The sequence below is a fragment of the Physeter macrocephalus genome, unplaced genomic scaffold, assembly GCF_002837175.3.
Source record: "Physeter macrocephalus isolate SW-GA unplaced genomic scaffold, ASM283717v5 random_49, whole genome shotgun sequence".
NCBI lineage: Eukaryota > Metazoa > Chordata > Mammalia > Artiodactyla > Physeteridae > Physeter > Physeter macrocephalus.
Window position 1 is genome coordinate 136,403 of NW_021145339.1, and position 13,598 is coordinate 150,000.

Here is a 13,598-nt window from a genome sequence, read left to right on the forward strand (position 1 = left end):
GCGCCGCCCGCAGGCTCCGGAAGCGCGACGCAGCGAGCGGCAGGGTTATCAGGGGAACCGAGCCGCCGCGTCTCGCCGGGTCTCAGACGCTTAGAGGACCTGTGTGTAGGTTGGCCAGGCTCCCTCTCGGGAGCGGCCGCGCCTCGGGTGTAAACTGTGGGTGTTCAGTCAAGGATCTTTCTCTGGCCGGGCCAAGGCCCGTGGAGAAGTGCGGGGCAGGAGGAGGGGAGCAGGTTTCCTCGGGCTGGTGTTGGGGAGTGGAGGGGAGCGTTTAGTACCGAGGCATCTGCAGTTGTCTCTGGAAAACTAGATTTTAATATGCCTGGCAGTCAGCCCCCGGAATTGGATGGGGCTAATGCGAGGACCCCGAAACCCAACAAGAGGGGGTCTGGCCTATGCCATCCCACTCACCCAGTGGTCTCTCCAGGCCTTGACCCCAGGGATTGCCTCTTGGCGTCTGAAAGCATCTGAATCAAGATTCTGGGCTTCTCTCCCCAGATGCGTGATACTGGGATGGGCTGGGGATGCAGGGATTTAACAGCTGTGGAGTTCCCCAGAGCCCCTTTAGCTCTGCATTAGAGGTAAGACGTCCCTGAATAGAATTGGATCTACTTATGGGTGGTAGATAAAGTTACTTTTATCAGATCATAATACGGGGTAGTAGAAGGTGCATGAGTTTTGCAGTTAGAAAGATCTGAGTTCAAATCCATTATGATATGGTGGTTAACACTGACTATGGGATTGGACTGCTTACCTTTGTTCTACTACTTATTAGCTGTGACCCACATTTCTTTCTGTGCCTCAGTTTCCCCATCTGTAGAATGGGGATAATAGTACCTAACTCATAGGGGTGCAATGAGAATTAAGTGAGTTAATTCATGTAAAGTACTTAGAACCTTGGCAGTAGTAAACCCTCAAACAATGTTATCTGTCATTACTATTATTAAATTCCAGCAGCCACCACTTACTAGCTTAATGACCTTGGCTAATTTTCCCTCTGAACTAGTTTTCTTACTTCTGCAAGATTATTGTGAGGCATAAAATAAATAATGTGTATAAAACACATGTTAGGTCATCAATAAATGTTAATTATCTCCGTGCTCCAAAATCAGCCTTAAAATAATAAGGCAACTTTCTGGCACCAAACTCTTTGTCCCTATTAAGGAGGTTTTTACCCTTTAACCTTATTAGGCTAAGCAATGCCAGTGGGCACTGTTAGGTATCATGGTTGACCAAAGGAATAGATAAAGAAAAATAAAAAGAAATATAGGAAGAAGAGATAAAGAAAGGGAGTATATATGACCTAGGTTACTACTTGAGTCATAGCAACTGTTCTTTTGGGTTTTGTCGACTAACCTTCGTATAGTCCAAGAATGCCCTGTATGGGCTAGAGGGACCAAGATGTAGGTTTTTGGTGCATTTATATTAGTTCTGAACAAATCTAAACACTGCTTTTCTGTAGTTTTTGGATACTTTCTAAGCAGTCTGTTCCATTCTCTGTTTTCTAGGTTGCTAGGATGGACCAGAGCCACAGTACATTTTATTAGCTTTGGTTCTTTTCTTTAGTTGTGTCTCTAGTCCTTTCCTCTCTCATTACAGCTGTAGCTGTGTCCTTCCAAAACCCTCTAGGGCTCTCTTTGATCCTTTATCCAATGGCCATCCCTCCATTTTCTCAGCTGCCCATTAGATTCCTCATCATTGTCCAGGGATGTTGTGTATATTGCAGAGTTGGATCATTCCCATCACGTGTGTCTTTTGGTAGTGCCAGGAATTTTCCCACACACCAGCAACCAGTCACTTTTCTTCTTGTCAGGAGAAGACATCCTTGGGGATTATTGCGAAAGGGAAAACTTTGTGGCTGGCCTTAGACCAATCCCCTAGTCTTGCCCTTCCCTCAGTTGATGTATTGATACAACACAAGGTGTACACGTCTGGCCTGAACTGATTTCTGATCTCTACCCTCAGCATCATCATCATGTCGAGCTGCCTCTTCCTCCTGAAGGCACTTCTTGCTCTTGGGTCCGTGGCATCCTGGGTGACTGCAGGAGAGCATGGTGAGCTATCATTTGGGATCCCTGGCTAACAACAATAGAAAACGACTAGAGGAGAAGTCATCCCCTGCCTCCTGCCAGAGTGAGGGTCCTCATTTGGGGAGATGGTCTTCTCTGTAGAAGAGAACTGGATGCATAGATTCTTGGAACAGCCAGGCTAGGTCTTCCTGGCTTTCTCTGTCCTCTCTGGACAAGGAGATCCGATCTTGCCTCTGGGCTAGATAGACCCAGAGAGCTTCCTATCTCCTAGGTTGGCTCTTGAAATTTAGCTCACCTCTTTTTTCCCCTTTTGGGGGGTCTCTTCTCCTTTAATCACTCGTGTCCCCAGTTCTTTGCCTTCTGTCAGGAGAGAACAGGCCATTGATTATCTGCATCTTTTACTTTGAACTCAGGGTTCCTGTGAAGGCTGGCCTCCTTCCAGCCAAACCTCCCCAGGTAGCAGGCCCCTTCCCTGTACCCAGTGGCGTTGTCTGTGCCTGGCTTCAGCAGCTCCCTTGGGCAGCCTGCCCGTAAGGGAGAATAGAGTGTTGTACTCTTTGCCAGGACTCTGGAGGGCCAGCTCTGGAACCAGAGCCTGGGAATCTGTCTCACGCGGGTCACTCACTGTCAACTTGTCAGGCCTGGTACAATCTTCGCAGTGTTGGAAGGTGATGGCTGAATTGCGGGGGCTGAGGGTGAGGCTGGCAGCCAGACAAGGCAGCTTGGTGAGCTGCCCTGGGCCCTGGCTAGCCCAGATGGGGCTTCCTCTTTCCTTGGAGCTTGGCAGGTTAGAGTAGTGATCTCTCTGCACCTCTCCCAGAGCCCACTGGCTGAGTGGGGTTCCTCGTCTGGTGGGAAGTAATATTTCTGCTGGGATATTAGCTAACTACTTTTCTACAGTTCCAGTCCTGGAGGAGGGCTGGCCCACTCACGCATAGGGACTTGTTGCTACAGCCCATTGCACAGGAAACTCCCCTTCCTGGGCTATGAATAATCTCTGCTTTCATTAAGCTCTGATTTGCCAGAAGCTTACCATAGCCTGTCCTGTCTGGTAACGTGGAGGAATGTCAGGGTGCCTGAGGGCACAGGGCAGACCCTGGGACCTGCTCCCCTGAGGCAGTTCGGGTCTGAGCATGGGTCTGAACCAGGCTCCTCTGCTTGCTGGCTCTGTGGCCTTGGACAAGTCCTTTCATCTCTTTGAACCTCATTTTTATCATCCTTAAAATAGAGATAAGGGTATTTATCTCATAGAGTGATAATGCAGTGTCCATTTGGGCTGCTATAACAGAATACCATAGACTGGGTGGCTTATAAACAACAGAAATTTATTTCTTACAATTCTGGAGGCTGGGAAGTCCAAGATCAAGGTCTAGCAGGTTCAGTGTCTAGGAGGGCCTGCTTCCTGGTTTGTAGACTGCCATCTTTTTGCTGTGACCTCACGTGGCAGAAGGGCAGTAAGGGCCACTAGTATTCATGAGGGCTCCAGTCTCCTGACTTAATCACCTCCCAAAGACCCCACTTCCAAATACCCTCACTTTGGAGATTAGGTTTCAACATATGAAGTTTCGGAGAATACAAATATTCAGTCTACAGCATGCAGTTGAGAAGAAATGTACATAAGAAACTTGTACAAAACCTGCCAAATAATGCCTGACAGCTCATATAGTTATGCCCAGCACCTCGCTGTTCAGGTTCCCTCCCAACTATCTGAGGTCTGGCCTGTCTATTCACTTGCTCACTTATAAATGGATTCAACACATATTGAGTGTCTACCCTACCTGGCATTTGGGCATCCTGGGGTGAGCATGGTAGCCACGGCCCTTGCTCTCATGGAGCTCACCCTCTGATGTGAGACACAGTAAATAATCATAAACGAGCAATAATAACCACCAGTCGTGATGAGTGCAATGAAGGGAAAGAAAAGAGAGGGAAAGAGGAGGTATCATTTTAAGTTGGAGAACGAGAAGAAGCTGGCCATCGGGTGGAGTGCTATGAAGAGGGAACTGCAGGGGCAAAAGCAGTAGAGTAGGGCAGGGCTTAACTATTTTAAGGAGGTGAAAGGTCAGTGTGGCTGGAGAAAAGAGATGGAGAAGGAAGGTGATTCCAGTTGAGGCAGAGTCCAGGCTCTGGGGGAGTCTCCGGGGTCTCTGTCTAAGGCTTTATTTTAAGTGCAATGGGAGGCCTTTAAAGGGGTCTATAAAAGCAGGAGAGGCCTGATCCAGTTTTCATTTTAAAAAGGCTGCTCTGCTGGTGTCTGAAGAATGGATGGGGCGAATGTAGAAGATGGCAGGACAGTTGAGAGGCCAATATGCCAGGCTGGGTTGGGGGTGATCATGGCTCAGACCAGGGTGGTGACAGTGCAGACCTGGAAGAGAGGCAGACTTGAAGTACTTTTGAGGGTGAAGCTGACAGGCTGGGGAAAGAAGTTAGCAGATGTGGGTGTTGAGGAAAAGGAAGTGTCAAAAAGGGTGGTGAGTGTCTGGCTGGAGCTGTTGGGTGATGGTGGTGATCTTTACTGAGAAGGGGACAACTTTGGGAGGAGGAGGAGGAGGTTTTGCAGTGAAGATTCAGATTATGGCCTAAGAGTTGTCCCCTCTGGCTCCCTCATGGCCCCCCTCCCACTGCATGAAAGTTGAACCCTCCTGATCCCCTGTGACCCTCTGTTTTGCTTATTACGTCATGTGCATTATTATTATTTTGTAAAAACATTTATTTATTTATTTATTTATTTGGTTGTGTTGGGTCTTAGTTGTGGCAGGTGGGCTCCTTAGTTGCGGCTTGCCGGATCCTTAGTTGGGGCATGCAAACTCTTAGTTGCGGCATGCATGTGGGATCTAGTTCCCAGACCAGGGATCGAACCGGGGCCCCCTGCACTGGGAGTGTGGAGTCTTTTAAAATAAATATATTTATTATTTATTTATTTATTTTTGGCTGCGTTGGGTCTTCGTTGCTGCGCGCGGGCTTTTCTCTAGTTGCGCGTCCCCTTCATTGGCAGGCGGATTCTTTTTTTTTTTTTTTTTTTTGTGGTTTGCGGGCCTTCCTCTGCTGTGGCCTCTCCCGTTGCAGAGCACAGGCTCCGGACGCGCAGGCCCAGCGGCCGTGGCTCACGGGCCCAGCCGCTCCGCGGCACGTGGGATCCTCCCAGACCGGGGCGCGAACCCGGTTCCCCTGCATCGGCAGGCGGGCGCGCAACCACTGCGCCACCAGGGAAGCCCGGCAGGCGGATTCTTAACCACTGTGCTACCAGGGAAGCCCTGGAGCGCAGAGTCATAACCACTGCGCCACCAGGGAAGTCCCACGACATGTACATTGTATCCTTTGTATGCATTGATGGCATGGGCTCCCTGTGTGTTTGGGACCCCTTTTTCTGAAACCTCACTGCTGGTTGTACAGCTAAGAGTTGACACAGCAGGCCCAAGACTGACATTCTCAGAAAGGCCTGCTCACAAGATTGGGCTTGGTGGGCTTCTGGGAATTTGGATTTTGAGACAGTTCCTGTCACCGTAACTAATAAGAGTGGTATGAGCTAGGCAGAGAGCACCCATGTGACCAGCCTCCAGGAAGAACCCTAAGTCTCCAGTGAGCTTCCCTGGTAGATACCACTTCACATGTATTGTCACAATTCCATACTGGAGGAATGAAGTCATCCTGTGTGACTCCTCTGGGAGAGGACTCTTGGAAGCTTGCGCCTGGCTTCCTCTGGACTTCACCTCGTGCACCTCTTCCCTTTGATGATTTTGCTTTGTATTTTTGTGCTGTCGTAAATCATGGCCATGGGTACAACTGTATGCCAAGTCCTGTGAGTCCTAGTGAATCACCAAAACTAGGAGTGGTCTTGGGGGTTCCAGACACACTAGTTTATTTATAAGTTTTCCTAACCCCTAAAACTGTCTACCACTGGGTCTTTTGGCAGAACTGAGCTGAGTCCCAGTGCTTGTTGATTTGGTTTTGGGTGATCGTTGCGGAGTGCAGAGGATCACCATGATGTGGGTTAAAGGGCACTGGACCTAGCGTCAGAGCTGGGGGTTTGGGACCCAATTCTGTGACCATTGATCTCAGGCCAATCCTTCCCCCTTCTGGGTGTCTATTTACAAGAGAAGAGGAGTAGGTTTGAAGGCTCAGAGGGCCCTTCTTGGCTTAAGAAGTTTTGAAATTTCACTTTTCTGCCAGCAGCTGGTGTTCTTCCCTAGTGGAAGGTTGGAGCTGGGGCAACAGTAAAGACTAAGTGTGACTATTTCCTAGGCTTCAGCTTTTTATTCTACTTTTCTGGTGATAGCTTGGGATCTTGGGATAGGGGCATATCTGGAGGCTAGGGATGACCATCCCCGTTCTGGCTATCATTCTTATTTCTCATCCTCATTCCTGCTAAGATACCTGTGAGGTGACTGGAAACCATGTGGTATGAGGAACTGAGCTTACCTAGCCTGGCAAAGCTAAGACAGTGAAAGGCAGAGGATGGCTAAAGAGATGGCATGAGCCATGTTTTTGCCAGGTCTCTGGGGATGGGAAAAGGACCAATGAATAGAAACAGATTTCGGTTGAGTATAAAGAAGGACTTCTTTATACCTAAGGCTGTCTAGCTTAAGTATAAAGATAGCGTAGTCTGGCTTGGAGGTATTGAAGCCCCCTTAATTCCCGCTGTTCAAGCTGAGAGTAGGGGATTGTTTGGCAGGGATTCAAACATCAGATAGGGTATTAGACTGGGTGGCTCTGCTGGGCACTGGTCCGAGGGGATGTGCTGTGACCCTCAGGGCTTCAGCCTATCTTCCAAGGGTCCCTTCATTGCTTCTAATATTTGACAAAACCCCAGGGATCTCAAGGAAGCCTGGCCTGGGAGAGGGTAGGGCTTTGGTCTCTATGCCTGGTCCTGAGGATGAGGGCGGAGGTAGCAGGGTACTCCTGGCATTGGTTACTTCAGAGTCGGGCCCGGAAAAATGTTGAAATCTGGGAAGTGTGGTATTCTAGGCCTCCACTCTAGGGCACACGGTATGACTTGGTGAGAAGTTTATGTTGCTGTGTTTTTCCCTACCAGGGAGATTTTTTTTATGCCCAGCCTTCTCAACCGTGGGGTAAAAGGCTTTGTTCCTTGTTAAATGGATTTTAGTGTTTGTCAGACAGGTGGGGAGGTGTGGGGAGATACATCTGGTGGTTACAGTGACCATATTTTCTGAATAAAAAATATCAAGACACATAGTTGTGACACAAGCGGACAATGGCAAAAAATATTTGAAATAGGGGCTATTCCGAAAAATCCTAGGATGCCAGGTTATTATATCTTGATTGTTTAGCTGCATGTATTCTCTTGGAGTCCAGCACTTGCTTTTTCCATCATATCAGAGTTCCCGGAGCCAGCTGTGTCCAATCGTATGTACATGTTCGTTCTCAGAGGCACTGGGCCAGTCCTGTCTTGGTTTCTACAAAGCTTGAATTGCCTGTCATTTTCCCCTCCATTTAAAAAACTTGAAATAAACACTGAGAAGAATGAGTCATGGTGAGTGGGTTTGGTTTGGATGTGACTTCTCGGGTGTGCCTGCCCCCGTGGGCCTGGCCTGTTGCCCACATGTCTTAAGGATGGTGTAGTAGAAAGAGTGCTTCATTGCAAACCAAGAAGCTGAGTTTTGTCCTGCTTTGCCGCTGACTCACTCTGCAGTTCTGGGCCAACCCTTTCTCTTCTCTGAGTTTCATTATCTTCTCAGGGGCTTTGAAAGGGCACATCAAGAATGTGTTTGGCTACATGAAGCAGAAAATGAAACCAACAGGGATTCTTCTTTCTCACATAACGAGAAGTCCTGAAGTCAGCGCCAGGGCTGGTGTGGTGGCTCCATGATGAAGCAATTTCTCTCTCTCTCCTTTGCAGTCCTTGACTTTGTCTTCATACTGGTTGCCTCCTGGTTGCAAGAAGGCTGCTCTGATTCCTTGTCTGTCTTTGGACTGGAAGAAGAAAGAAATGAGGGGCCAGTTTTGACAGTTGTATTCCCTGAACCAACAGTGCAAAAGTTTTCCCAGCTTATATCTTAGTTTGTGGTCACCCCTAGTTACAAGGGAATATGGGGGAAGCAAATCATTTTAGCTGACTGGGCTCACTGCCTCTCGGAACAAGCCTGGGATTCTATTCACAAGTGCTTCGGTTATTTATTGCCACCTAACAAACCATCCCCAAACTTAGCGACTTAACACAGTGCATTCTTTCTCACAGTTGTGTGGCTTTGTGGGTTGCCTGGGCTTGGCTGGGCTTAGCCGGGCAGTTCTTATACCCAGTGGCACAGCTGAGGTGCTTCATGCAGCTGGGAGCTCCCTGACAAGTTCCACTGTGGCTGGAATGTCCAGGATGGCCTCTCCTCCTCCAGATTCTCTCTCCGGAGGCGTCTCATTATCCCGCAGCCTAGCCCAAGCTGCTTTACAGCATGGTGGCTGGTTTCCAAGAGGGAGTGTTCAAGCCCCAGTATGCAAGCGTTGCTCAAGCCTCTGCTTGCATCATACTTGGCTGGTGTCCTGTTGGTCAAAGCAAGTCACCCAGTCAAGCTCAGAGACAGTACGGGAGGGGGCTTACCCAAGAGCATGTATTCCAGCAGCCCGCGGTGTTGATGTCGACCACAGTAAGCAAGGAGGGAGGATGAATGTGGGGGTGGCAGCTAGTGTGTTTGCCGCAATGTGTTAGACCTCAACAGTGCTTTTCAGTCTGTGAGTCTGGATATCTATTTCGTATTTTGTGGTCAGCATTAAAAAAAAAAGAAATAGAATATAAAGGATCAGCATTGCATATACATGTATGCACATAAATATGTACATTTTACACATAAATACACACGGGACTCAATGGAAAACGTATTTTATACTCAGAGTCCTAATAAAAATAACTGGAAACACTGGGCTTGAACACCTCTGGGCCCCAATGCTCTGATTTTATGGCAGAGTTTGGCGGTGAATGTCCTGCCGACCCCCTTCCATGTCAAGAGCTGTGTGATGGGGACGCATCCTGTCCTCAGGGACATAAGTGCTGCAGCACCGGCTGTGGCCATGCCTGCCATGGAGACATTAAGGGAGGTATGTCGGCTCTTTGGGGAAGACTTGCGTGCTCCCGGGGTTCCAGGGTTGGCTTGCGAGGGAGCCATCTGTGGCCTTCTTCTCTTTCTCTTCGTGGGAGGAGTCAGAGTTCTCATCTCTCCAGTCCTCCTAGCCCCTCAACCCAAAGCAACCCTCCTCCAAGGACCAAGGGGCCCATGTTGGCATTGAAAGAACTAGAGGGAGGCAGCGGGTGTTAGTAGGAAGCCCAAGCCTAGGGGAGAGGCTGGTGCTCTGGGAGCCTTGCTCCTAATGCTCCCAGCCCCAGCCCCAAACCCATAGACGTATCAAGTCCCAAGGTACCTCTAGGGAACTCCCTGGGGGACACCATTTGGAAATCGTTAGTCCAGATGGTGTCTTGGGGCCCTGCAGGGGCTCGGATCCTTGAACTTCAAGGTTTTCCAGGCAGATCTTTGGTTAAGATCTAGTTAGAATCAGGGATGGATTCATCTGGAGCCCCTAAGTCCCAGATGGCAACTTGGAGTCATTGGAGCCAACCCTCCTGTCTCTACCTATGCCTGTTTATCCCACAGGGCGGGGTGGTGACTGTCCAAAAATTTTGGCGGGCCTGTGCATTGTCAGCTGCATGGTGGATGAGAACTGCCAAGCTGGGGAGAAGTGCTGCAAGTCAGGCTGTGGCCGTTTCTGTGTCCCGCCAGTCCTGCCACCCCAGCTGGCCCTGAACCCCAACCGGACCATCATGTCTAATTTTGAATTAGGTGAGTACAGCCCATTGTTATCAATAACAATGGCCTTAACTGCTATGTACAGAGCACTGGCTTAGGTGCTGGGTGGGGACTCCAGAAGGGCAAGACAGTTTTTGTCCTGGAGAGTCTAGTTGGAGAGAAAGATTCTATGTCACAGATCAGAACCCTTGTATAGGCAGTATGCGTGTATAGGTGATGAGAGTAAGTGTGGCTCCTTGGGAAGGTCCTTCTCCTAGAAGTAGGATTTGATCTGGGCCCTAAAGCCTAGGCAGGATGTGACCAAGGGAAGAGAGCACAGAGAACATGCTGCATGGGTGCTCTGGTGACGGTCAGCAAAGGCACAGAGGGGGTAATGTGTTTGATGTGTTTGGGGAGCTGGGATGGGGGTGGTGAGAGAGTGCATAAGGGAACAGACAGGCTGTTTTTTGAACAGGAAATATAAGGTTGGTCAATGAACGATAAGAGTCTTCAATGCCAGTTTAGACTGGATTGTCTGGGAAGCAGGGAGCCATTTAAGGCCTTTGAGAGTAATCTTTGCCAAACTTCTCCAGGGTGGAAGGGAAAAACAACATGTTGGGGAGCTGGAGCCAGGAGGGCACCGTTGTGGCCTGATGTTTCTTCTACTTGCAGAGATCCAGGTGCCCTAGCTGTCCTGATGTGTCCTGAGTTTCTTTGGTGACTCCAGGGGGCTTGTCCTGGTAGCCAGGAGAGGATGATGTCCTGGGGCTTGTGGCACCCCCAGGGACTTGCATTGCCCTCGCTGCTCTGTTTCTGTTCTTGCTGCTGCCCTGAGCGTAGGAAACCCAGCCCTGGGCTTGGGCAGTGGGTGTGTGGTGCTTCTTTTCCCCAATAAAGGCTGATGCTGACCCTCTTGTCTGTGCTCTTTGAGGGCTAAGATGAGGAAAGAGAGCAAAGGGGTCTGAACCTGGCTGTAGGATTATGGGACTGACTTATCTAGGAAGGATAGGGGATCCCTTCTTTCTGAGAACACTGGAAATGGATGCTGGTTGGGCGTGGCCAGGGGGGAGAAGGATGCAAGCCAAACCTGGGGTGACTTGCCATAGACTTGTCCAGGAGTGGGACAGTCAGGCCTCTTTTTGGACTTCCTGGCCTTTCTTTTGTTGGAGAATATGAGTTGGGGAACGGAACTGGGGTGAGTGGCTAGTTTTTTGAGTCGCTTGGATGGTCCCACCTTGGCTCACCTTCCTTGGGGGCCAGCCCTTGGCTCCAAGACAGGTGTTTTGTCCCCTCCAGGTAGCTTTGCTCTAGGGAGGGATGTCTTTAGGTTCTTGGGACCAAGATAATTTAAAAAAATATATTTTTTATGTAGACAAAATATATATTCTGTATCTTGGAGATCTTTTATTCTATATCTTGGAGATCCTTTATGCCATCACATACATTCTTTTAATACAGCTCGGTGAAAATAACTAACCAGTTACCTCTTGTTGGACATTAACATTTTTGCACATATAAAAATCATGGCCTACTTTTGCAGATAAATCTGGGTAAATTCTTAGTAGTAGAATTCTAGTTTCTTAAATAGAGCCTGGCAAAAAACAAGCTCTCAGTAAATATTTGCTGAATGAATGTAATTCCCAAGTCTATCCCATTAGGAGTTTGTTGGGCTGCAATTAATAGAAAACCTAACTAATAGTGGCTTAGCCAATAAAGACATTTAATTTTCTCACGTCAGAGTCTGAGAGAGGCAGTGAGGCTGGTTCAGCAGCTGGACCGAAACACTGATGGCCAGAGTCATTTCTTCCGTCTCCACCATCCTCAGTGTGTTGGCTTTTGTTCTTGTGCCAGTCACCTCATGGGTGTGGGATGGTTGCTGCAGCTCTAGATGTCACAACAGGAAGTTGTGTGTAGAGGGCAGTGGTGAAAAGACCTTTACAGCAAACCATGCTCTCTTTTTCGTGATGGAGAGTGGCTTCCCCAGAAGCCACGGCCTTCCCAGGCTTCCCTTGTCATCTCATTGGCTGGAGCTGCAAGGAAGGCCTGGAAAGCAAATGTCTGCAGACGCTAATGGGAAAGTGACCTAAGATCTTAAATTAATCCTGCTTCATCCCTGAGGCTGAGGCAGGTGACCACGTGGCTATAAAAATCAAGGTTCTAGAATGGATAAACAACAAGGTCCTACTGTATGGCACAGGGAACTATATTCAATATCCTGTGATAAATCATAATGGAAAAGAATATGAAAAAAGAATGTATATATAAATGAATCACTTTGCTGTACAGCAGAAATTAACACAACCTTGTAAATCAACTATACTTCCCCCCCCAAAAAATTGATGGGATTTCCCTGGTGGCGCAGTGGTTAAGAATCCGCCTGTCAACGTGGGAGACGCGGGTTCGATCCCTGGTCCGGGAAGATCCCACATGCTGCGGAGTAACTAAGCCCGTATGCCACAACTACTGAGTCTGTGCTCTAGAGCCCGCGAGCCACAACTGCTGGGCCCGTGTGCCCCAATTACTGAAGCCCGCGTACTCTAGGGCCCGCATGCTGCAACTACTGAGCCCGCATGCTGCAGCTACTGAAGCCCGCACGCCTAGAGCCCGTGCTCCACAACAAGAGAAGCCACTGCAATGAGAAGCCCGCGCACCGCAACAAAGAGTAGCCCCCGCTTGCCGCAACTAGAGAAAGCCCACCTGCAGCAACGAAGACCCACTGCAGCCAAAAAATAAATAAATAAATAAAATACACAACTTTAAAAAAAAGCGCTGAGAATTAAAAAAAAAGAAATCGAGCTTCTATTAGCAAGAAGGAAGGAGGGAATGCTTTTGGGATAGGTAGGTAATGAACTGTGTGTACCATACTGGGTCAAAGGACATATGCATTTAAAATTCGGACAGAAATTTCTAAGTAAGCAGGGCTTTTGTAACAAGAAAAAAAAAGGTATCACTGCTCATGTTGACTATTGCAGAAATGCTTTTGTAATTCCCAACTTTAATGGAAAAAGGTGAAGTATAAATTTTTTAAAAAGTTCTCACCACTGCTGGGTTTTTGTGCCCCCTTTTCCTCCTCTGTTTTCATACTGGCATGTGGTATTATGGTTTCTGCTGGTTTAGAACATTCATCTCTTGGAGTAGAGGAGACATTTGACAGCGTTTCCTGATCTGAAAAAGAGTGGCTGGCGTGAGCCTTGGGGTGGTCATCCTAGGGACACCCATGCCTCCAGGCTCACATTGCAGGGAGGTGGGAAGGACCGGGGTCTGTGATGGGCTGATGAACATTTTAGCCAATCCCTCTTCCATTGTTTTGCTTATCATTATTTATTTGATAAGCAATGTTTATTTGTTAATTATTGTTTATTAAAACAATCAAAATAATATTATACATGCATCTAGTTGGAAAAATCAATATGGAAGAGTTTTCTATGAAAGATAATCTGGGGATCTTAAAATACTGTAGGATGATTTTCTGCCGGGTGGAGAGCAGGACTGGAGAGGGAGGTGTGAGCTCCAGGTGCAGCTCAGGCTGAGCACTGGGAGAGGGGTCCCTTCCAGATCTTTCCTTCTCATCTGGGGCAGCCCATCCTGTCCGCATGGGAGCTGCTGACCTGCCTATAGGTAGCAAGTTCCTGAGAGAGAGAGGAAGATAGAAAGGGGAGGGGGGGGGGGAGGGAGGGAGGGAGGGAGGGAGAGAGAGAGAGAAAGGGCTGAAGGGCTGAATTTGAACTTGGAGCTGGAGGTCAAGGGCTGAGAAGAGGCCAAATTCCACATCTCGCACCCTACAACACCCCACCCCTCCCCGCTGCGCACCTCCAAGACCTTTCTAGGCAGCTTTTCCTAC

General features: G+C 48.6%; 1 protein-coding gene across 5 annotated transcripts; it reads left to right on the top strand.

The window, feature by feature from the left end:
- Positions 1–2: 2 nt before the first annotated feature.
- Positions 3–11,297, top strand: WFDC3 (WAP four-disulfide core domain 3). Of its 5 annotated transcripts, none has more exons than XM_028483665.2 (6): positions 3–105; positions 499–581; positions 1,966–2,054; positions 8,943–9,074; positions 9,626–9,811; positions 10,351–11,291. In XM_028483665.2, the coding sequence occupies exons 3-6, from the start codon at positions 1,976–1,978 to the stop codon at positions 10,476–10,478; spliced, it is 525 nt and encodes a 174-aa protein (XP_028339466.1). In that variant the 5' UTR covers positions 3–105; positions 499–581; positions 1,966–1,975; the 3' UTR covers positions 10,479–11,291. The 5 variants fall into 5 exon arrangements, with proteins under 5 accessions (XP_028339466.1, XP_028339467.1, XP_028339469.1 ...); XM_028483666.2 differs by having other exon boundaries at positions 16–156; XM_028483668.2 differs by having other exon boundaries at positions 18–109.
- Positions 11,298–13,598: the final 2,301 nt, after the last annotated feature.

Excerpts from the sequence above, each read along its gene's own strand:
- WFDC3 (XM_024128393.3), top strand. The coding sequence starts at position 8,350 with ATGTCCAGGATGGCCTCTCCTCCTCCAGATTCTCTCTCCGGAGGCGTC. Across the intron at positions 8,627-8,942 it reads CGGTGTTGATGTCGACCACA|AGTTTGGCGGTGAATGTCCT; the intron begins GTAAGCAAGGAG and ends ATTTTATGGCAG. Across the intron at positions 9,075-9,625 it reads CCATGGAGACATTAAGGGAG|GGCGGGGTGGTGACTGTCCA; the intron begins GTATGTCGGCTC and ends TTTATCCCACAG.